General features: G+C 41.3%; 3 protein-coding genes across 4 annotated transcripts; all 3 read left to right on the forward strand.

The window, feature by feature from the left end:
• The first annotated feature begins 176 nt into the window (after positions 1 to 176).
• LOC140951779 (BTB/POZ domain-containing protein 6-like) lies at positions 177 to 2655 on the forward strand. Its single transcript, XM_073401129.1, has one exon. It carries the CDS (start codon positions 263 to 265, stop codon positions 1613 to 1615), a length of 1353 nt encoding a protein of 450 aa, XP_073257230.1. The 5' UTR covers positions 177 to 262; the 3' UTR covers positions 1616 to 2655.
• A 4116-nt stretch (positions 2656 to 6771) lies between these two features.
• Positions 6772 to 9706, forward strand: LOC140952743 (BTB/POZ domain-containing protein 6-like). The gene has a single exon (XM_073402183.1). It carries the CDS (start codon positions 6905 to 6907, stop codon positions 8177 to 8179), a length of 1275 nt encoding a protein of 424 aa, XP_073258284.1. The 5' UTR covers positions 6772 to 6904; the 3' UTR covers positions 8180 to 9706.
• Positions 9707 to 10911: 1205 nt separating this feature from the next.
• On the forward strand, positions 10912 to 22387 carry LOC140952810 (glutathione hydrolase 1 proenzyme-like). 2 transcript variants are annotated; one of them, XM_073402257.1, is made up of 8 exons: positions 10912 to 11177; positions 14197 to 14639; positions 15474 to 15672; positions 16325 to 16629; positions 17340 to 17476; positions 18264 to 18454; positions 19315 to 19555; positions 21537 to 22387. In XM_073402257.1, exons 1-8 carry the CDS (start codon positions 11125 to 11127, stop codon positions 21801 to 21803), a joined length of 1836 nt encoding a protein of 611 aa, XP_073258358.1. In that variant the 5' UTR covers positions 10912 to 11124; the 3' UTR covers positions 21804 to 22387. The 2 variants fall into 2 exon arrangements, with proteins under 2 accessions (XP_073258358.1, XP_073258359.1); XM_073402258.1 differs by lacking the exons at positions 19315 to 19555; positions 21537 to 22387 and adding an exon at positions 18861 to 19259.
• The last annotated feature ends 394 nt before the right edge of the window (positions 22388 to 22781 follow it).

Genomic DNA, 22781 nt, shown 5'->3' on the forward strand with positions numbered 1-22781 from the left:
GTTTTCAAATATAAACTTTCGGTTTCATTATTTCTGTAGTTTACTTTAAAAACGTAAATGTCGGTTTTCAGTTAGAGAGCTTTTATTATAATTTATTACCGATCACGTGCTTATCAAAAATTCCATTACCAATTATAACCGTTACTGACAGCACATTTCCGTAATGGCTTGAAACATGTTGAATCGCACGAATAATTCTTAGACGCATTGCTTGTTAGTAGGTCAGACATATTTGACCTGTATACTCCACTTTAAACAAATCATGTCTCTCATGAAATTAGAAAAATATAAAACCATCAGAGAAAAAATCAAGGTTATGCTCAACAACCATCGCTGTAGTGACGTCAAATTTCTTGTTCGAGAAAGCGTCGATGATGTTAGTGGAAGAAAACAAGTACTCCCAGCTCACAGGTTTGTACTGGCGATTGGTAGCCCGGTGTTTGAAGCAATGTTTTATGGTGACCTGGCGGAGACCAAAGACACTATTGAACTGCCCGATTGTGATTATGGGAATCTACTGGAGTTGTTTCGCTTTATGTACAGTGATAAAGTGAATTTAAGCGGAAGTAATGTGATGGGAGTGCTATATTTGGCTAAGAAATATATGGTCTCTTCACTTTCCGATAAATGCACAGAATATCTCAAAGAAAATTTAGATTCATCGAATGTTTTAAGCATCCTGTCATGTGCTCAGACGTATGAGGAGAAAAGCCTGGAAGAGGAATGCTGGAAAGTTATCGATGAACAAACGGAAGCTGTCGTGAAATCGGATGACTTTGTCACAATTCAGAGAACCTTACTTGAAGCAATAGTAAAAAGAGATACTTTGAATATTGCCGAAGTAGAATTGTTTAAAGGACTAATGAGATGGGCAACAAAACAATTGGAAAAAGAAGGCTTAGTGAGGGCAGACGGGCAAGAAATAAGAGAAATTCTCGGAGAAAGGATCGTGAAAGCGATACGGTTTCCCGCGATGGAGCGGAAAAATTTTGCCTCTGTGGTACTTGACACTGAAATACTCACCTATGACGAGGTCAACGCTATCATTAAGCATCAGTGTAATTTAATGCAAAGTTCTCTTTTAAACTTTCCAGTTTTCAAACGATCGGGTCCTTCCCACTCCGAATCCTGTTGCAGATTTACTAGAAGCTCGATGAAGTTTGGTTGGAATAATTCAGAATCAGACAAGTCCTGTCTGGGTATTTCTGTGGACCGCGACATAATCTTTCATGGGGTGAAATTGTTCGGTAGTAGGGATAATACATACTCTGTTTCCCTTTCGCTTATCAAGGACTTAGATGGAAAAGTTCTTGCTTCTGTAGATGGTGTATTTTCATCTCCATCCTGCGCAACGGAAGCTAGTGACTACGACTTTGTTGTCACGTTTAAAGAGCCAGCTTTATTGAGAAAAGGTGATGAATATGAACTTGAATGTAGAATTTCCGGCCCTCAGTCCTGGTACGGTACTGAAGGACACCAAACTATCTGTTGCCATGGTGTTACATTTTCCTTGAAAAACACCCGCGTATGGTATTCATCCTTAAGAACCACTACTAAACAAGGACAAATTAAGGAGTTCATTTACAGCCTTATTCCGTCAAAAAACAATTCGTAGAAATACTAAGAAATTAAAGAAGTACAAGTATCCTGGTAACTACAATAGATTACAGTAAACTAAGAACCTCGTTTTTAAGAACCTGTTAGGGTAAAATTTGCCAGTTAGGTCCCCTATATAAAAGAACCCGTAATGGCTAAAATTTGAAACAGGTTGCTATTCTCTAAAATCTATAAAACAATTCTGTACACTTGGGCATATAAGATAAGTTAACATTCGGAATCCTCTTTGAAGACACAGGTGTCTTATCACTCCAACTGCAATAACAATGATATGCAGATTCCTAGCCTGCGTAGCAAGCGTTTTCGCGCGAGTTCGTCGAGAAAACCGGGAAACGTTTGCTACGCAGCCTAGCAGATTTTATATAAGGAATAACCTGAATATACAGCTAAATACTCTTACCTTCAATGAACTTTTTTTTTCTTAACAAAACAACAACCTATTTAAAAACTTACATAGCCTAATCTGTGCTAATTACTGGCAATATATGTAAGAACATTTTTAGCCGGCTGACTTTGGAAAATGCACGTTCTTAATTGTCGCGGGTTTTTACTGTATACGAAGAAGGTGCCCAGGTTATGACTAACAGCTAAATTTTAAAGCAGTTCTTGCACTCGTTTGAATTTAAATGGAATCTTTGTCGCTAAGAATAACGGATTAATTGACTGCAGTTTATGTCGCTTTATGTGCTGAGTTAGTCGACGTAATTGACCCGCTGTTACAGTGCACAATATAGGCGTAGTCACACTACAAACTTTTAACGTAGAACTGAACGAGTTTTTAAGAAACTGTCAGTTTATCACGTGCCCTAAGCCTTGTATAATAAATTGAATGGCCACGGCTATCAGTGTATTGAAAAGGAACGAAGATGAATTAGGGTGGCTTCTTAAGGTGCAAGATAATTCTGCTAATTACCCTCACTAGTGGATGAGGCAGATGAGCAGTTTTCCAGAATATTACACTGATACACGGATTTCTACAAAAATTGGATAGGAACTCCAATTGTTTAGGGAATTAAGCCGGTTGTGAAAACACTCCACCGATATTATTATTATTATTATTATTATAATAATAATAATAATAATAATAATAATAATAATTTTTATTATTATTATTATTATTTAGCAATTAATGAATGAGGCTGAGTATCTTATGAAGAATTATGGAGATCGAGGAGGGTGTTATCCGTCGAGACCGTAGGCCGAGGCGGATAACACCCTCCTAGATCTCCACAGTTCTTTATATGATACGAAAGCCGAATTCAATAATTGTTTTATTATTCATTCAAAATAATTCCTAGTTTAAAAACATGGCTAAAACATGCTTACCTCCACCGATCCATCGATGTTAAGTTCATCTTCAATAGTGCACGTTTAGGTTTGTCCAGCTCCGCAAATATTCTCCAAATAGCAGATGTCGCCCTTAGAGTTGTGTTCTTGCTGTTCTTGCCATGTTTTTAGCTTTTTTTCGCCTAGTTCTTACTCTTGAAACGAGTGAAATGTTCGCCATTCTTCAAGTTCACAACGAAAACAACTCAACCTCGTCCCCAGGTCTTCTCGGTTAACGGTGCCTTAACCTGCGAAAACGCTGCATTTTTGACGACATTTCCTCGTTAAACACAAAATTCTTCCAGGTTGGGTCATCAGTAACTGGTTACGGTGAATTAAACGTGTGCTTTTAGCCAATCAGAAGTGGGAAAATATTTTGAATGAATAATAATATAACTTTATTAAGGTGTCAACAAAGTAATTTTACTTAACCCGTGAAATAGGTAGTGAAATACTACGCACTATTACGCACTAATTCTATCGTCTTTTTTTGTTTATTTGTAGCTATTTTGCACTTAGTTGTTATTAGCTGTTTTACCTTTCAAGTAAAATCACTCTGTGATTGCTGGTGATTGGGGACACCTAAACCAAGTTACAATATATCAGCCGGCTATGCACAAGATAATTATATTATTAATTAGGAAAGAAGAAAAAAATTAAAATAATAGCTATTTACAAGATAAATTGGGGAGCTTAAGTAGCAACGTTTTTGAGCGATGCACGTCAACCGGGCGGAAAGGGTGGCGCAGTGGTGAGAACGCTCGCCTCCCACCAGTGTGGCCCGAATTCAAATCCCAGCTTCGAATACATATGTGGGTTGAGTTTGTTGTTGGTTCTCTCCCTTGCTCCGAGAGGATTATGAAGATTACGTGAAGGGACGTTTTTTGTTTGTTGTTGTCATAGTAACATCGATTTTACTTATAACTACATTTTCACAAATTTCAATCCATAGCCAATTACTAGTGAAAATTTTATAGCGATCGGACAAGGAAAAAAACACTTTTAAGGCGATTGAAAAATTTCGGTATGGCCTCTAAAAAACTTTATCGAAACACCTTAACTGATAGTGTCAAAGAGGACATAGCTTTAATTTTCACGCATTCATGATATCTTGCTCTCTACAGAAAGTGTACTGAGATTAGTACTGAGATGGTGTCACCTTGTCTAAGCCCTAGGCCACATTATCCCTCCCGGCCAGAAGCCGATGGCGCGGCCTATAAGTTTCGGGTGACGTGCTCCGAGCGATTGTTTTTCAGACTCACCTAGAAGCAAAATATACTGCAAAACAGTCCGTATTTTTTTTCGTTATAAGTAGTGCGAACACCTATTCTTACGCTACGATTTTGAGAAAAAAAAAACAACTGTTTTGCAGTCTAGAAGTAAAACGAATACAATCTGTTCCCTGAAGGAGATATGTCCATCAGAAGAAGAGGTTATCAGAATACACCTGGTTTTATCCTAGTTAGAAAATCCTGATCATAACGATTGTAATAATCCTGGAATAGAATAGATACCCCCCGGAGATACCCTTTTACCAACATATATTGCGGCCAGCCTTCACCGTATTTCGTTGTTTCTCAGCTCGTCTAATTACTCTCCGCCAAACCCAGTGGCTGGCACCACTCGCTTAGTTGTTGGGTTTTAGGAGTTTTAGCGCTGCTCTTAGTCATAACTTGTTTCTGCTTGTTGTATCGGCAATGTGACCTGGCTGGCAACCTCACCGCGCCCAATAATCCTCACCAGAGAAAAATCTGACAAAACACTACCTGTAACCAGTGCTAGTCTTCTGCTGACGACTTGAATTTTTGTTTATCTCCCAGATCTGGGTGATGACACGTCATCAGTATGGAATTCAGTTCTGCGCTCGTTCATCAGATGCGTCATTTCACGGGGAAACCAGTGCCGGTAGCGTCGCGAAATGTCGGCTGCTTTCTCATGAGAAGCGAATACTCCCATGCAGTATTCCCAAATATTGTATCTTATGTTGAGTGCTCAGTCCATTGAAAGTTTTGTGGTTAATTCTGCGAAGAAGATTGGTCATGATTGCTGTTCGTCGTATTTATTCGATTAAACGCCGCCCTCGTATAAACGCTGCCCTCGAATAGACGCCGCATTTTAGAGCAGAAATATTAATAAACGCCGCCGTCGAATAAATGCCGCACCTAATCAGAAGAATGCGGTGTTTACGCGAGGATAATAAGAAAAACGTCGGTACAACTTGGTAATTTACACCATTCAGACATTGACGATTCTATCTCAGCAAACTAAGAGAGACACTGGAACCTTTAGATTAAATAATATTTACAAACGATTTACAATAACGGTTGTCATTGATTTCAAAAAAGTGATTTCGAAATAAACGCCGCCCTCGAATAAACGCCGAATTGGAAACGCTAAAATTTAATAAACGCCTCGGCGTTTAATCGATTAAATACGGTAATGTCCAGGTTTCTGAACCATAGAGTAGTTAATTCTCTACTAACGACTGAGTAGATTTCAAGTAGATTTTGAAACTGTTTTGAAGGTTCATGAGCGCCATAGTTTTCTTCAAGCTTTTTCCATGCTACCCAAACTAAAGCGTTTCGAATTTTAAAGTCGTACTGCGAGTCCTCGACAGCTACTAGTTTAATGTTTCCACTAGGAAACGATTTTAGGTCCTTGGGGTACTAGTCTGCTACACAGCCGTCTTTAGTGTCGTCACGCAACGCTCCTCCCCAAAGGTAGCGGGGAGGAGCGTTGCGTGACGACACTAAAAACAGCTGTGTTGCAGGGGCTGACCGGTGTTGATATACCCAGTGCTGCTCTCATATGATTGTAATGAAGCCTGCAATCAAGGTAGCAGCTTTTCAACACTCGGATTGAAGCAAAACTGTCTTCGGCTAGTTCTGCGCTAGCCTGCGCGCAGACGAAATTAAACTCTGATTAACTCCGTCTGCGAAACAGCGCCGAAATCCTTGTTCTGGACTTCCAGCTGTGTACCCAGATTTGAGTACGCACCACGATTGGCCAGTTAAAAAAGACCTTGTTTTGTTTGTCGCAAGACTGATAATAGCCAAACAGGTTGAAGGGGAATTCGAAACGCACTTCCGGTAATTCGTTGAGTCGGTTGGGGGTCCAGAACAAGGATCTCTGCGCTGCTTCGCAGACGGTACTAATCAGAGTTTAGTTATCGTCTGCACGCAGGCTAGTTCTGCTCTAAAATTGTAGGTCAACGTCCGCGAAGTCGAGACCAGGCGTTTAGCTAGAAATTTTCCAGAGGTTTGCAAAGTTTTCTAAATCAACCTACCATGTCCCACAAATCATTTTCGCGGGGGTGACTACTATTAGATGAAAATTCTGTTTTTATCAGATAATAATCTTCCTTGATATTATTATTAGATTCGCATCAACATGTCATGTGGAATGGACTAAATGAGGACTTGAGGTCTTTGACACTCTAAAGGAGTTCAAATTCAAAGTGCGTCAGATTATTTTTTTTTTAAATATATTTATTGATACTCACATTAATTACATTTACAATACTACAAAAAAGCATTTAAACAATAGACATTAACAGAGTAAAGCAAAATTACAAGGACTAGGTAAGTCAAACACGATGGTGTAGGAGGAAGGGCGTCGCCTCAACGACGTCGCCAGAGTTTTTCCCTAAGAAAATGGGAGGGGCAAGGCAGGGCGGGGCGCCTTGTAGCACCCAAACTCTATGATCCATTTTGACTCGGTCGTCGGTCAGAAAGGACAACATGACTTCTCGCAAAGCCTCGATCTCGTCTCCGAAGTTTTCGCGACGGACATCGTCGCTGCATGATCAATTGTGGGCAAGTCTCAGGTGACCTAATGATCAATACTGAAGATGTGACTGAATGTTTCAGTCACGTTTCAAGTAAGCGTACAGCCTTTTCACTAAGTAACTTAATTAACGTTCTGTCCTTATTGAGCAGTCCTGTAGGTATCACAAAGGACCATGGAAATTGTCGATGAAAACTGGCAAACACCAAGACCCACCATCAAAGAAAGAATATCCTTTATGTTCAACAAGGATCATTTGAGCGACGTCAAATTTGTTGTTTTTGACGGTGATGGTGAAAACGAAAGTAGACAAATGATTCCAGCTCACAAGTTTATTCTGGCGATTAGCAGCCCTGTTTTTAAGGCCATGTTTTACGGTAAACTGGTGGAGACTGGACACACTATTGAACTGCCTGATTGCGATTACGAAAGTCTGTTGGAGTTGTTTCGCTACATGTACAGCGATGAAGTGAACTTAAGCGGAAGTAATGTGATGAAAGTGCTCTACTTAGCTAAGAAATACATGGTTCCTTCACTAGCTAATAAGTGTGTGAAATATGTTTTTGGACATTTAGATGCATCCAATGTTTTCAACGTCCTGCCATGTGCTCAAAAATATGACCAGAAGATACTGGTGGATAAGTGCTGGAAAGTGATCGACGAAGACGCGGAAGCAGCTATGAAATCGGAAAGCTTTGCGACGATCGACAAGTCGTTACTTGAAGCTGTGGTGGAACGAAATACTTTAGACATCGCCGAGCTGGAATTGTTCAATAGGGTCATAGAATGGGCAACAAAGAAATTCGAAGAACAAGGCATAGTGGCAGACGGGCAACAGAAAAGGAGACTTCTTGGAGAACGAGTCATAAAATCAATACATTTTCCAATAATGACAGAAGAAGAATTTTCATTTGTCCTCAGAAGCGGAATTCTTAGACTAGGTGAAGTCATTTTCAAAGCGGACATAAATTCGGTAGAAAATCGTCCGGTAGGATTCCCAAAGACTAAAAGATCCAGCCGTTTTAAACGTTGCCTTAGGTATAATTCTTCCGTGACCTTTGATGTGATTCGCAGTAGCAGCCCATCACCTCTGACTTTTACTGTGGATTGCGAGATACAGCTTCACGGAGTGTACTTGTTTGGGGAAAAGGACAGCTCTCATTTACTTACTCTTTATCTCGAGACAGACCGAGATGGCGTTCTTGCCTCCACAGGGGGAACATTTGTATCAAAGCTCCACAGGTCATGTGAATGTTACGGTTTTGAGGTTTGGTTTGAAGAACCAGTATCTTTGCAAAAAGGATCAAAATACCGCACACATGTTGTAGCAGATCATCCATTATATAACACCAATACTTGCGGTCTTGTTCAATGCAGTTCCGGTGTTACTTTTACCTTCTTTCTTTCCTTGAATCAAAGTCCTATTGCTGAATTCATTTTCAGTGAGTGAAAAAATTCATTTTTGTGAGTGAAAATGATCATTCAAAATGAGTCTGGCCAGTTGAAAGAAGTAACAAAGTGAAGTTGCCCTATGTGAACTCGCGCCTTTTTCTGTGTTGAAAAAGGGTGTCCTTTAAGGGCTAGACCAAAGGGAATATCAAGTAGAATAAGTATAGTGAGTCTTATTTAAGTAGACACATGAATTCTGCAAAGCTGATTGTACCTGACGTGAAAATAAACTTTGAAAGACATCATCAACACGACACCGAAAGAACCCAAAACAGAGCGGGGTTGTAGCCTTAGACAGCTGTTGTTTAAATTGCGTTTTGTGTAAAAAAAAATACCCTTTTCAAAATCATAACCGTAAAAGATCCAATAGGAGCCCCCTTTTTTTATTTAGGAGCCTAAGCTAGCCTGAGAAAACAGCCGACATTTGGCGACGCTACCACTGGTTTCCCCGCCAAATGACATCTGAGAAACGAGCGCAGAAATTCCATACTGATGACGCGTCACTACCCAGATCTGGGTAGTGCTGCTGAAATTTTAAACTTCTGCTTTCAGAAAAAAAAAGTCACGGACAAATGTTTTATCGATCTAAAGAAAGCTATAAAGACTAAAGCAAACATTTTTACGAGAAAACGTGGTTTAATTTCTTAGCGGTATTAAACTGCATCAGTTCACCCTAAAGAAGCCACACGATCAGAACAAAACATCAAGCAATGTCTTGGAATACAACAACAGAATCCATGACTTTACTGCTGATACGGACGCTTTTAGTTTTCGCCTCAGCCAGGTAGACTGAACATAAGACAAAACATTCAAGGTTATTCACTTTTTCTGTTTCCACCGGTAAATTCAAGTCATAGACAGTGCGCAGATACCCAGTGTCTATAAATCGAGGTGGACGAAATCTGTAATTGTGACTCGGAGCGCAGAAAAGTGCTTTTCCGTTGTCCGTATTAATCTGTGTCCGTATTAAACGAGTAAATTTTAGAGAAAATGTATGAACTTTTTGTCTGGACAAGCGAAACTGTCCGTTATATACGTGTCCGTATCCGGGGGTGGGGCACTCCCTTATTTGGCCTGGACAGATATGTGCCGCTGAACATGCTATGGTTTTTAAAGTTCCAAATAACTTCGAATGCAACCGCAATTTTTTCCATCAGGGTATACAATTTTACTATTTCATCTTCAACAGGGTGTGTTTTTGGACCAGAAGCCTTCATCAGTGAGATTGTGAAGCCTGAATACGAACAGTCTACATTTGTGGCACCCTCAAAAAAATTAAGTTCCATTGTATTAGTTTGAAAAATTACTTAATTCTGTATGTAATGCAATACAAAACGAATTAAATGAGGTCTTGTCTCAAACAGGGCGAACATATCAGCTCAGTTTATAATGTAAAATATATAATAGTCTGTCCAGTCAATCCATTGATAAGTCTAGGCCGGTTAGAGGTCTTCATCGTTTTTTAAAAGCTCAAAATGTAACTTCCATGTCACAATCCCTAATGAATAAATAGGATGATTTTGCTCTATTTCGCTATTTCCTAAATAAAGGAGGCCGCACAACATAGAGGGGGAGGGCGGTGCGTCCTTATTGGAAAGAGGCAGGAAAGTTCGTCGCCTCGTTTTAAAGGTGCATGGACTTTTCAGATTTGGTCGAAAAGGAAGTTCAACGCCGTTGATATCCACACACTTTATGTATTTCAGCACTTTTTAGGGCTGTGAGTGAAGGAATATAGAAAAAGACAAAACTGAAAAAGTCATAGAAGAAGCCGTGAGAACATTTACGCGAGACACTAAAATCGCAGTTAAATCACACGATCGTAATTGGTCTTTATTGTGGCTATCTGCCGACTGTTTTAGATTGGCGATCTTTTCTCTGGGGGTGGAGGGGGTCAAATGAAACTTAAGTCATGCAAGATTGGTCGTCTTATAGGGGAGAGGGATGTGCAATTTCAAAATATTGAAATTCATCAGGAGCTGATGGGCTCCTGAATTCATACTTGGCATCTAAGCTTGGAGGTATAAAACAAAAGAAACATATTATTCATCCTTGAACCTGAGGGTGGCTCCTTTTGTTTTCGGTTCCTTGCCTCGAATCCAAGTATCAATTTTAACTAACGAAATTGCTGTGTTTTCTGACGGAGGAAGCACCTTACCTCTTTTACATGGGTGTACCGGTACCCCCGAGCTGGGCAGCCTAACAAGTTAGGGGCAACAAGTTTTTTTCTTCTGTGCACAAACAAACTGTCTCTAAAAATGGCAGTCGCTGATCACTTCTTGACATCGAGTCAAAAGCGTTTTCAAAAGAATGACGCAGTGTTATTCACGTGACAGCAGAGTTGCCAATTCTGGAAATCTAAAATCTGGAGACTCTTTCTTTTGCATTACCCTTCTCCAGCCCGAACATCAACTACCAACCCCCCCCCCCCCCCTTCACAATCCCCCCACCCCATTTGATCCAGTCCGGGAGATTTGGTGACCCGTACGGGAGACCGGGAGATTGTTGTCGTATCCGGGAGAGCCAGTGGTATGTATGCTGGGCGTAGCGTCTGTTTAACGTCTTTTGTCTAGCTTGCGAGTAAGCGCTCCATTTGGGGGAGACTTCTCCGTGAGAGCAGCACGCGAAAGGAGAACGCGTGCTAGCAGGCTATCTTTTGTCTAAAGTGGCTATTGACACATTGGGATATTTGCATATATTTGGAATAAGCATTTTTAGCAGCGCTTCGTACGTTACACAGTTGTTCCCTTGGGAATCGGTTACAGCTTTTTCTAAGCTATAATCCATCTTTTCAACAACAGTCACACAAGAACTTGAAGTAGCCCATTAGAGGTCAATGCTGCCGGTTGGGTTTGCTGTCTTGAAATTAATCTTGCACCTGTTTGCAGCTAAAACCGCTCGATCTTTTAATTTCGTGTTGCGTGATAAGCCAGACAGAACATAAACAGTATGAGCGGTGATTCAGGAGTTGAGTACATGCTTCAAGAGAGGCCTCCTAAAAGGTGAGTTTCCACCTCTCGGATAGGTAGCGTTCGTCAAAGAAGATAATTTTATAATAAGAAAGTCTAATAGCATTTCATTTCGATATAAATTTCGCAGTTCTTTTCGCTGCTGTCTGCTACAAAATCACTATCGATTATTTTGTCGGCGTCGCCGCATGTAGGGTGTGATGGTTGGGGGGCGATCGAGACTGCTCGCGGCCCAACTGAACCTCAAGCAGTTATCTTTAATCATATGTTTATAATGGTATCATATCAAATTGGGGACGAGGGTCTGTGTTAAAAGTATGGTATGTGATAACAGTTAGTACGATTAATTATTCTAGAATGAAATCACGACCAGACGTTTACAATGTGTAAATATCGTCTTTTTAAAACAGAAAGTATTTTGTAACCTGATATTCATAAATGCACAGTTAAAACCCTTGAATACAGAGGTCCACTCAACGCGTAACTAAAACCGACAGAAGGACTGGTTCCTTCTTGCCGGATCGCTAATGTAGAGTTGTTAATGCCAGACGTCACTTGAAGTGCAAATTAAAACAAAACTGAATACAAGGCTGGCAAAGAGCTGCTTTATTTGAACCCAATATTACTGCTAACAAAATAAGGCTTTCATACAGTGCAGCTGGTTCTGCGATAAAACGATGAGTGAGGGGTAGGGTCGAGTTTACCAATGTTCATTATGGAATCAAGTTGCAAAATACAGTCGAGCGTCTTATATGAGGTCTCTGAAATAATTTCCATAAACAGTCGCCGATCTCCCAGAGCTTCGCTTATTTTAAATATCCCTTCTTGTTCTCGTCTCTTGCCCGGTGCAGGATTTAGGAAAAATAATATTATTTAAATAAATAAATACTCTTTTGAAGCGTCCCTTTTAGAACCCGGCCAGAGTTTGGTTTCTTCTTATCATAACCTCCTTTAACGGAATATATAAGACAGAACTTCCAGCTAAATCCAGTGCTGTAGTAGAAATGTACTCTTCTTTCGTCTATTCACCATGGTGACCGACAAAGTGTGGGACTCCAACGACTCCTTCTGTTTTTGCAATCGTCTTGTACACGTCAACGGTAAGGGATCAAGAAAGTGGGAATGTTTTTCGCAAATCTGTCTAGAGTAATCAAATTTATTTGCAGACGGATTTACATATAACCCTTTCACGCACACGGATTTACATGTACATATAACTCTTTCATGCACACTGGCCAAATATTAAGGCATACGACGAACATCCCGTCAGCTAGCTACGCACCCTACAATAGTCTGTGCACGAAACTATATATTATGGGTGTGGTTCTTTTACATGGTGCTACTTGCTTTAAATATCTGTCATAAGACAGCTGATAAGATGACAATGATATGCTTCTTGAATTAAGATCAAAGTTTGTCGGCTTTTTTTGGAGCCTAGCCTGAGGATTTAATGAATGACAATTAACATTTTCCGCCTGACAGTTCAGTTTAAGGCTGCCTGCCAACATGGTTCATTTCGGCTGGTTACCTCCATGAAGCTTTCACAAAAATTGGCTCGAGGATTTCTTTTGCTGGGTTTTGTTAGTCTTTTCACCTTCTTTGGCAAAAAACTCTCAATTTCAAAACAAGGCTAAGTGCAAAACCTTTCTTGTGAAAATGTGTTTTATTTGCATGAAAATAGAAAAGCTGGAAGCAACTCGGAATTGGCCATTTGCCTTTCTCTGTTTATAAATTATGCATAAACTTTGCACGTGACATAGAAAGAGAGTTGAAAGAAAAAGTTTCTACAGGGGGAGCATCATATCGTGTGAAATGGGAAAACAAAACACAGTGTCAGTGGCTTGAAGGCTGTAATTCAGGTGAATGGTTCGTATTTAACTCGAATTCTGCTCCTGGGCTTGGCTATTTATTGTCGCATATTATTCAAGGGGTGGCCTTTTTCCCTGGACGAAGCAAAGAAGACTTTTCTCGAGCGCCCTCCCATGATAATGTAAAAATCAAAAGAACAAATTATGCACATAAAGAAAGCACATCCTCCAGGATATATTGTTATTCAATTTTACCCTTTGTTTAAATTATATTTCAAACTCATTAGCTTATATTACCATAGCCAAAAACAAAAAAAAAGCTAAACCAAATATAAAATTGAACCATAGTCAACCGACTCACTCCTCAGTCCCCAGAGGCCTCTTCGTGTTGTAGGGAGGCTGTGGAGAAAGAAAAAGAAAGCGCGTTCCCCGCGCACTTTCTATATTTTGATTATTGCTATTGTTAAATTTTATGATTTTTATGATTATTGCTATTTTTAATTTTTTTTTTCGATCATAAATGAATGCGTGACGAACGAACCCCACGGGACGTCTGCGGGGAGGTAAATTTTTATTGGAATACCCAACGGGATCCTCTGCGGAGGAGAGAGGTCAACGGATATGCAGAGAGTGCAGATAATTGATAGTAGCCCGCGCAGCACACAATGAAAATAGGCAGTGCATAGATAGAGAACAGGTGCGCGCGAGGGAGACACGCGACAAGTCTCGCGCGCCCGTTCTTTCTTGCCCCCACTACTTTCAAGCGTCTACTTTGCAAGCTAATTGATAGAAGAAAGTGTCATACAAATCGTCATATACCGATGCTTGTCCAATAATAAAAAAAAGAACACTTATAGAAGTGAGAAAATGATGAGGCTCTTTTCGTAAATCTGTAGCATTTCCTTCGCGGGCCTTTGCAGTTTCTTTTATGTTTAGTTTTTTGGGGAGACCATTGGTCCGTTTAGAAGCGATTTGCTTTGCAATTTTTATTCAACGCCCATATTATCTACTATTGGTCATCCTCTAGTTATTTTTGGTTTTGCAAAGCGTTGAAGCCGTTAAATAATAGAAGCCATTAATTTTTTTTTGAAATTCCTGAAATTCTAGCCAGCCAGCTGCCACTTCTCATAAAAAGGCCTTTTAGCCTTTATTTGAACGAGAGGGAATCTGCAGGGATACTGTTAAATATCATTGTAAAAGTATAAAATTAATTTTAAAATGCTTTGTTTACCTTTCCTTGGCAGGTCAAATAAACGCTTGATCATCATAGCTGTTGTGGTGCTTTTAATCCTTTTAGCAATTATCATAGCTGTTGTAGTTGTTGTTACCAGAAAAGACAAAACTTCCTCAACTGCGCCAACTGCCAAAACCATCGAGCTTCCACCAACCGGGCCCCCGGGGTCGGAGGGCCCTTATAAGCGCGCCGTAGTGGCCTCGGATGCTGGTCCTTGCTCGGAGATAGGCCGGGATATCTTAACGACAAATGGTTCCGCGATGGATTCGGCCGTTGCAGCGCTGTTTTGCATCGGGGTTTACAACATGCACTCCGCTGGTGTTGGTGGTGGAGGCTTCATGACAGTCTATCATAATGAAACAAATGTTGTGGAGGTGATCGATTTTCGCGAAGAAGCCCCTGGAAAAGCCAACAGGACCATGTATGTGGGAGGGAAGATGAACTCTAAATATGGTAAGTACTGCCATGGATTTTCTTTCCGGAAAGGCTTTTACCTTACCCAGACCTGGCTTTTTGCTTAAGGTTTCCTAGGACGAGGGCAGGGCCGAGAAGTGGGGATAAACTTTACGAAAATTCACTTCAACCTGGCCGCTACTTTTCTTTTCATCTCTTTAACGCATAAGCTTGGGATATGGTGAGTGGGAGACGGTGGATCATGGAAATTAAGAGGAAGAGGAAAAGGCTTATTTGCCGGTGGATTATTTTCTTCCCGCGCGCCCATCGCGCCATCGCGCCCTTTCATGCCCATCAGGGTTCCCCTAAAACAGAGATCCAGCCCCGGCCACGCAGTTCAGGAAATGCGTCGTGGTGTTTTAACTAACAATTCGAACAGTAGCATGGGCTGAGAAGGAGACAAAGTCACTAAGTGGAGAGGGCTTGAATATTGTCAATAATATAATTAAGACGTTTCAACAGAGTTCAAATCACGATTCGTTACACAGTTACAAGTTACCGGGGGAACGTGGGTTCAAATCCCACTCACTACGTTATCACCTTAGGAAGAAAATTTCCGGGAAGGCCCACATCTAAACCACCTAGATCACCTTATCGATTGGAGTGTTGCCAACGTGGTGATGGCCGTAGTGGTTATCACACCCGACTAGTTACCTGCGGAACGTGGGTTCAAATCAGACGAATTGAAAGTTTCTTAGTAAGTAGAAGTGCAACTGAAGATGTTTCGTACGCGCGTAGCAAGCCAAACATAGATGATATGTCAGCGTAAACAGATTCTATTGGAAATAGATGAATGAACTTGCCATATTGACTACTTTTCTGCCCCTCTTACAGGAGCAACCGCAGCTGGGGTACCTGGTGAAGTGAAAGGATTTTACGAAGCTTGGAAAAAGTATGGCAAACTACCCTGGAAGGATCTGGTCCAGCCTTCCATCGATATGGCAAGAAACGGGTTTCCCTTCGGCTATTCTGCAGAATACGCTGCGAAAAGATCCAGCGTGTTTAAGTACATCAAGGCTGATCCTGGACTTAGGTTTGTGAAAAAGTCAGTATAAGCTTTCTGACATTTTTTAATCAATGAGACACCATATCGTGATTACATTCGGAGCGTACGTCTCATTCGTGTATCATCAGTAATATTTTTCTTTCGTATTTGAAACTGAGTGTGTGAAATTTCATATATTTCACTTTCATTTTTAGCGTTTAGATCCTTAATTACCCATTGCCAATAAACATTTCCTTTTCTGCCACAGTATACAGTATTTTAGTGCGAGGCATCAACTTTTCAGTAAACGGCCGGCTGACCAAATCGAATTCTTAGAAAGGACAGAAGCTGTTAATCAAACCTTTAGGCCCCAGCCTTTCAAAAGTTACTAGTTGGATATCGTTATCCACCGGATAAATCACTATCCAGTGGATAAGCTGGGTAAACATATTGCGTTATTCACTCAAATATAGAGTTTTATCCAGTCAAGAGAACATAAAAGCCTAGTATAAGTATTTTATGTTTTCTTGATCCAGTGGATAGCACACTGTCCACTCTATGCACCTTTTGAACAATTCGGGCCACAGGGGCACCCATAACCCTACGGTGCAGATCAGAACTGGATTTTAGTTCTGTCATTGTTGATCTCTCTCTCTCTCTCTCTCTCTCTCTCTGTTTTTGTTTTGTTTTGTTTTTACAGAAACCTTCTTTTCAACGAGGACGGTAAACTGAAACAGCTAGGCGAAACGCTGTATATGCCCAAGTTTGCTAAAACGTTAGAGCGAATACGCGACGATCCTGAGGGTTTCTATTCTGGGGAGCTAGCGAAAGATGTTGTAAAAGATATACAAGAGAAGGGTGGTATTATCACCCTTGATGATCTGAAGAATTACAGAGTCAAATTCCGTCAACCGATGAATGGAAGTTTGGGCAACTACTCATGGTATTCTACTCCTCCCCCGGGGAGTGGAGTCGTTCTAAGCTTTATCCTCAATATATTGAAAGGTAAGGGACCAGTCATTATTTATCGCCTGGGGGAAGGGGGGGTGGAGGATTTTAGGGGGGAACACTCGATTTTTAGGATAACAAAAGGGGCGATCAGTCGTAACTGAGAACCCAAAGGGGTGATCGCTGAAAACGTTGGAAGGATTCAGAGGGGAGACCACTCAAATTTGCTTGGAAAATGAAGAATTGTGGGGAGGATCGCGAAAGTCATCAAAAGTTATTAGGGGGGATCACCTCAGTGAAGTAACATTCAAACGTCAAAGGGGGGATCGGCTAAATTTCACCTAGTTTAGCCCCAAATCCTCCGCTCCCCTCTCCTCCCAGGCGATAAATAATGACCGATCCCTAAACGCGCAATATTTGTGACATACCTAACACGCCTTTTCATAAACGTACGACGAGTGTTGCAAATATTTGTTTATTGCGTTCCCAAAATAATGGCCAGCTGGTGTGGTGGGCTGGGAAGGCAGAACTAGTCGGACTGGTGCCAAACTAGAATTGCCCGCGCGCCACTGAATCTCTTCTTCCCCTTCTACTTTTGACCACCTACCTCGAAGGCTATAGGCAATAGTGTTGAATCAAGAAGAAAATGCTAGCAAGAAACGCAACCAATCCTAACCTCAGAAATGCGTACAACTTTCCCGTGTTAAGTGGGAATTGCGCGCTTAAGACCATCCATCTAAAGAGAGAAGTCCTATTTTTGTTTCTAGGATTCAACATGAAGCCTTCTGATCGACAGGGAACTCAAAATTCAGTACGGACATACCATAGGATTGTCGAAGCATTTAAATTTGCTTACGCTTACAGAGCCTTACTTGGAGACCAGGACTTCGCAAACGTGACCGAGGTAAATCGAACTTTCTCTTCTAAGAAGGACAAACAAAATCCGAAGCAACACCACTGACGGCTGCCGGCGGTCTTGCTTCGCGAGATCCCACGCGAGCGGCGTAAGAGCCGAGAAGGAGATAACCACACTAGCGTATGCCGATAGGTTACGGGCTGTGGGACCAGGGGTTTTTTAGTTCCTAGAAAATAAATATACCGTAACGTCCTCTTAAAGCACTAGTCCTATACAACTTCGAATTTTACTTTCTTCTTGTTATACAAGTAGATGGGCTATAACTTGGAGGGAGGGGGTGCCGTATAAGCGTATTTTTATGGTAGTTGACGTCCCAGACTGAGTTATTGAGGATAGTATTAAGGACCCGTTTCTAGCTAAACGATGATCTTTTACCCTGCGAGCAGAGGTTTCTCTCTTGCAGGGCTTTTCACGTTGACGAAGTCGTTCGCGTGGCTTGTCGGGACAGACAAGCCGCATGCGAACAACTTCGTAAACGCTTAAAGCCATGCAAGAGAGAGACCTCTGCTCGCAGGGTAATGATCTTACTACAGGGTGGTCAAAAAATATATGATTTTATTTTGTTACTATCGTTTAATAGGCCATTTCCAAGTTGCCACAAGCCGAAATGCGGTGCCATTGTTATGAAAATTGTTTTTTATTCTCATGCAAATAAAACTAATTTTCACAACAAAAGTTTTGCACTTAGCCTCGTGTTGAAAGTGAGAGTTTTTGGAACTCGGAAATGGCCTATTAAAAGGGGTTGATTCATACATTAACTCATGCCATTTTTTAGATTATCAAGAACATGACTAACGAAGATTTTGCCGAATCTATACGCCAGAAGATTTGGGATAATAGGACATTTATAAATTACTCCTACTACGGAGACTTTTATCATGACGCCAGCCAGGAAGGAACTTCACATCTGTCCGTGATCGCGGAAAATGGTGACGCTGTTTCTGCGACCACGACGATAAACCTTTTGTAAGTATCATTATTTCTTCTTTACTAGATTCGTATATTAACAAATAATATTTATTAGAAATGCCATAAAATAGAATTTTCCAATTTTATTTTGAAAAGATGCTGAGAAAAAAATTGTTCCATAATACTGTGAAAGAGGATTTTTTCCACAAAAGTTAGAAACACCTTCGGCGAGATTCCTTCATTCACCGACTCTGGGATTGGAAGGTTTAAAAAATATGAGCAATATTAGCTTACGAGAGTTTTGGATAGATTAAAAAAAAGTTATTCACAAAGACTTTCTCTCTCCTCCACGGAAGCTCCCACTGGGTACCCCAATAAAAAATAGCAATAACTGAAAAATAGCATGGGCGCGGGAGACGATGGGATTGTTCCCAGCGCGCTTTCTTTTTTTCTTTTTCCTCAGCCTCCCTACGACACACAGGCCTCTACAGAGGAGAGGAGACAGACAAAGCCTTAAGAGAAGTCCACACTAATTAAGACAAGAATGGATTGTAGTTGTCAACGAGGCGCGCGTAACAACGATGATTTTAGCCTTAGAAAGTTCAGCCGACATTTGGCAACACCACCACTGGTTTCCCCGCGAAATGACGTCTGAGAAAAGAGCCCAAAAATTTAATACTGGTGACGTGTCACTACCCGGATCTGGGTAGTGCTTTTGATTGGTCATGCTGCGTCGGGAATTAGCTTCAACCAAACAGAAGATCTCCTTAGATCTAAGTTGTGCTCGTCACCATCAGTATGGAATTTTTGCGCTCGTTTCTCCAATTGTCATGTCATGGGGGAACAAATTAAGTGGTGGCGTCGCGAAGTGTCGTCTGTTTTTTCAGGTTACGATGATTTCTGCCTTCTCTTTTCAGTTTTGGTGCAAAATATCGTTCTACTCGTACCGGAATAATCTACAACAACGAAATGGATGACTTTTCAACTCCTGGTACAAAAAATCACTACGGTGTGGAACCATCTGAATCTAATATGATAGAGCCTGGCAAACGGCCCATGTCTTCCACTGCTCCGTCATTATTTTTGGATAAGAACGGCCATGCCCGTTTAGTTATCGGAGCGTCTGGAGGGACCAAAATCACTACCGCGATTTCTCTGGTAAGGAGAGCTGAGTTCAATACATCATAACTTCTAAGCAAAACCAACCATCTGTATAGGGACCCTTTGTGTTCTGTTGGCAAAACCGAGTCAAAGAAGCGTTCTACTAGTCAGATGGTTCGTATTTGTGTTATTGGTAACAACGAAGATGTAGCTGAGGAACATGTAGCGAAGTCTTTTCAAACGCAAATCCTTCTTGTCTGATATTAGAACCTAAAGGTACACCGGTTCCACTGGCCGTAAGTACGGGTAGACTACCCCTTTGTTGAGGAGAAACGACTAGGCTATGGCTAAATACTATTCATTTCATACATTATGCGCCCTTTAATATAAAAACACATCGCAAACATGATCCGCTACTTGTACCTGTTGGCAGAGACACATATCTTAACAGTGGATGTATCTTAAGGTCCTTAATATCCCATAAGCCTCCGACTATTCTAACTGCTATCGAGAAACAGACAGTGGTGACCGATAAGATGAAAAGTCAAACACCTTAAAACCATGATTTTTTTTTCATTATCCCGAGCATCGACCACCTTAATGACCTTACAAACGAACTGATTCATGTTTCACGTACAATGAATTAGAGGTGAGATCAATTTAAAAATTGCCGGATCCCCTCGCCTCTAGTTTCCCTTTCTTACAAGTTTCTTACGGTAACCTGCGAAGAGGCGTTCTTTTTTCGGGGATAGCGCGAAAGTCGGCGGACGGGTAGACTACGAGTAGTCCCCCATTTTTCCTCAAGGATAGTAGAGCGGGCGAAACGCGAGCGTGCGTGAAAATCACCCCCCGCTGCGTGTCGCCTTTTCTCGCGTGGGGTGATTTTTCACGCACGCTCGCGTTTCGCTCGCTCTACTATCCTTGAGAAAAAATGGGGGACTACTCGTAGTCTAGCGGACGGGGAAAGGACTCCAAAACAAAAAGGAAAAAAAGACCGCCTGATTGCAGGTTAGGTGAGCTGCGCGCGAGTACAGCGTTAAGCTGTGAAGACGCAAGCCTACGGGAAAAGTCTGTCCTTTTTCCCCACGCGCGATGTGACCATTTTTATGTCGCGCCTTAGTGTGCTCGAAGAGAAGGGCCTTGTGCTTAATACTTGTACCCTGTCAATTGAAATTATTAAATTCGTACCCTTTTAACCCTCCCCTCCCCTCCCCTCCCCTCCCCTCCACCAAAAACTAATAATTCCTTCAGAAAGTCGTACCTGTATCCCTCCATCCACAGAAGTTAATTTATCCATCTTAGGCTTATTTCACCCGGGAACTAAATTCTCGACATAACTCCCTGACGAAAAATGTACTCTCATCTACCTTTCTAAAGGAGTCATCTAATTTAACAGCATGATAGGCCCCTTACAGCTAGTTAATTACGTGGTACAAAACCGCCATGCTGCAGAGCAAGAAATGCACTGGGACAAGACAACAAACAAAGGAAATAACCATTTTGAATTATGTGACCTCTCGTTTTTCTTGTCCTAGTGTGTCTCTTGCTCTCCAGCATGGCGATTTTGTTCCACGTTATGACGACTAGCTCAGTTTAGCTGAAGGATCTATTTAACGAAAATCTTTTTCAAGTTGACTGAAAACTCGATACGGTAACCTATGATAGGCCGCGACTTTCAATATAAATTTCTTTGAGGAAACCCATTTGAACAGAGTGCGCATACTAAAATTAAAAAGTTGGGAGGGCAAAAATTTACACCCCAGTGATCGACAGGAATATAGCAGATTCAGGCCACAACAGAAGCATTTAACACCTGGTCTATCCATCACAAAATTCAAAAATTAATTTGAATTTAATTTAAAATTCAGGGGTCAAAAATGTACCCTTTGCCCCTCCCTTCTCGACACTATACTATCAACAAACAGTCCCCAATAAGAATAAAGGCGCGGCTTCCCATCTTCTACAGAGAACACAAAGGGGTACTGAACTTTTCAGAAAGGTCAAAGTCTCCTGTTGTTGTTGTTTACTTCTCTTCTAGGTCATGATGAATTACTTGTGGTTTAACCGAACCTTACCACAGGCTGTAGTTGAACCCAGGCTTCACCATCAGCTGTTACCAATGTACATTCGCATCGATAAAGACTTTCAGATGCCCCTTGCCATTCAACAAGGCCTGCGTGATCTTGGGCACGAGCTTAGGAACAGAAGTGGCTTTGCTGTAGTTCAAGCTGTTGCCAGAAATGAGGATGGTACTCTGACGGGCAAATCCGATCCACGGAAATATGGCTGGTCAGCGGGCTACTAAGGAACCCTGTTTTTGCCTTTGGTTGCTAGGTTCTCTCTTTTCGTTTTTACATTCATTTTCATTTTCCATGTTTTTCAAGTAAGGGAAGGCAAAAGGCATTTACTTAGCTACGTACGTTTATGAATTATTAAAGCAAGTCAGTGTATCACACATATGACTATAGTAGTAGCGTATTCGATGGTCGAGTTTCGAGTTTTATTTTTACGATAACTGAGCGATTACTCGCGCGCTGATTGGTCGAGAGCTTCAGTTTGGTCGATAAGAGCACAAACCACGGGATGAATTGATGGTAGCGCAATTGTTTTTCACTTTCTTGCGCGCGCGATTTTCCGAGAAACTTCAACGGAAATGGACGTCAAAATCTGCCAATGTAAATTGAAAATGCTTTCTAAAAACGAGTAAGAGGGGCGAATTATTACAACCTCTTAGAGAACTGTGCTACTGATGCTACTGCCCAATAAAGCTTGACATAACCATAACTGTATATCATGTGACGGTTAGTTAATAGGAAATCATTTTTGTAACAACTGAAAAATCCTATAAGTTTGGCTTGCGATTTCAAAATAAAATTGTTTTGTAACAAACGCATTTTTTAGTGTCAATTTACTTAGCGTGAAAGTACTAATTTAGGACACCATTTTTACGTCTTCTATTAAAGACAGGACCGCCATTTTACGTGGTCATCCGCCGAGCCACGCGAAGGTCTAGCCCACGTTTGCAGGGTAAAGGCAGTACGCATTTTTTTTAAGACTTCTTGGTCCGGCCGCGAGGATCGAACCCGCGACATCCCGCATTGCAAGCTCCTGTGAAGGTCAAATATTATGGGATTACCCTCCTCCTCCTTACTTCCCCCCCCCCCCACCCTTCCCAACCTCACCCCCTCTCCGCGGCTTACGAGAACAAGACAGATTTTTCAAAGGTTTTCTGCAAGCCTTCTTCACCAGAGTTTCGCTAAACTCCGGAAGGCCTGTGTGTAAT

This window comes from Porites lutea, chromosome 11, assembly GCF_958299795.1.
Source record: "Porites lutea chromosome 11, jaPorLute2.1, whole genome shotgun sequence".
Classification (NCBI taxonomy): Eukaryota; Metazoa; Cnidaria; class Anthozoa; order Scleractinia; family Poritidae; genus Porites; species Porites lutea.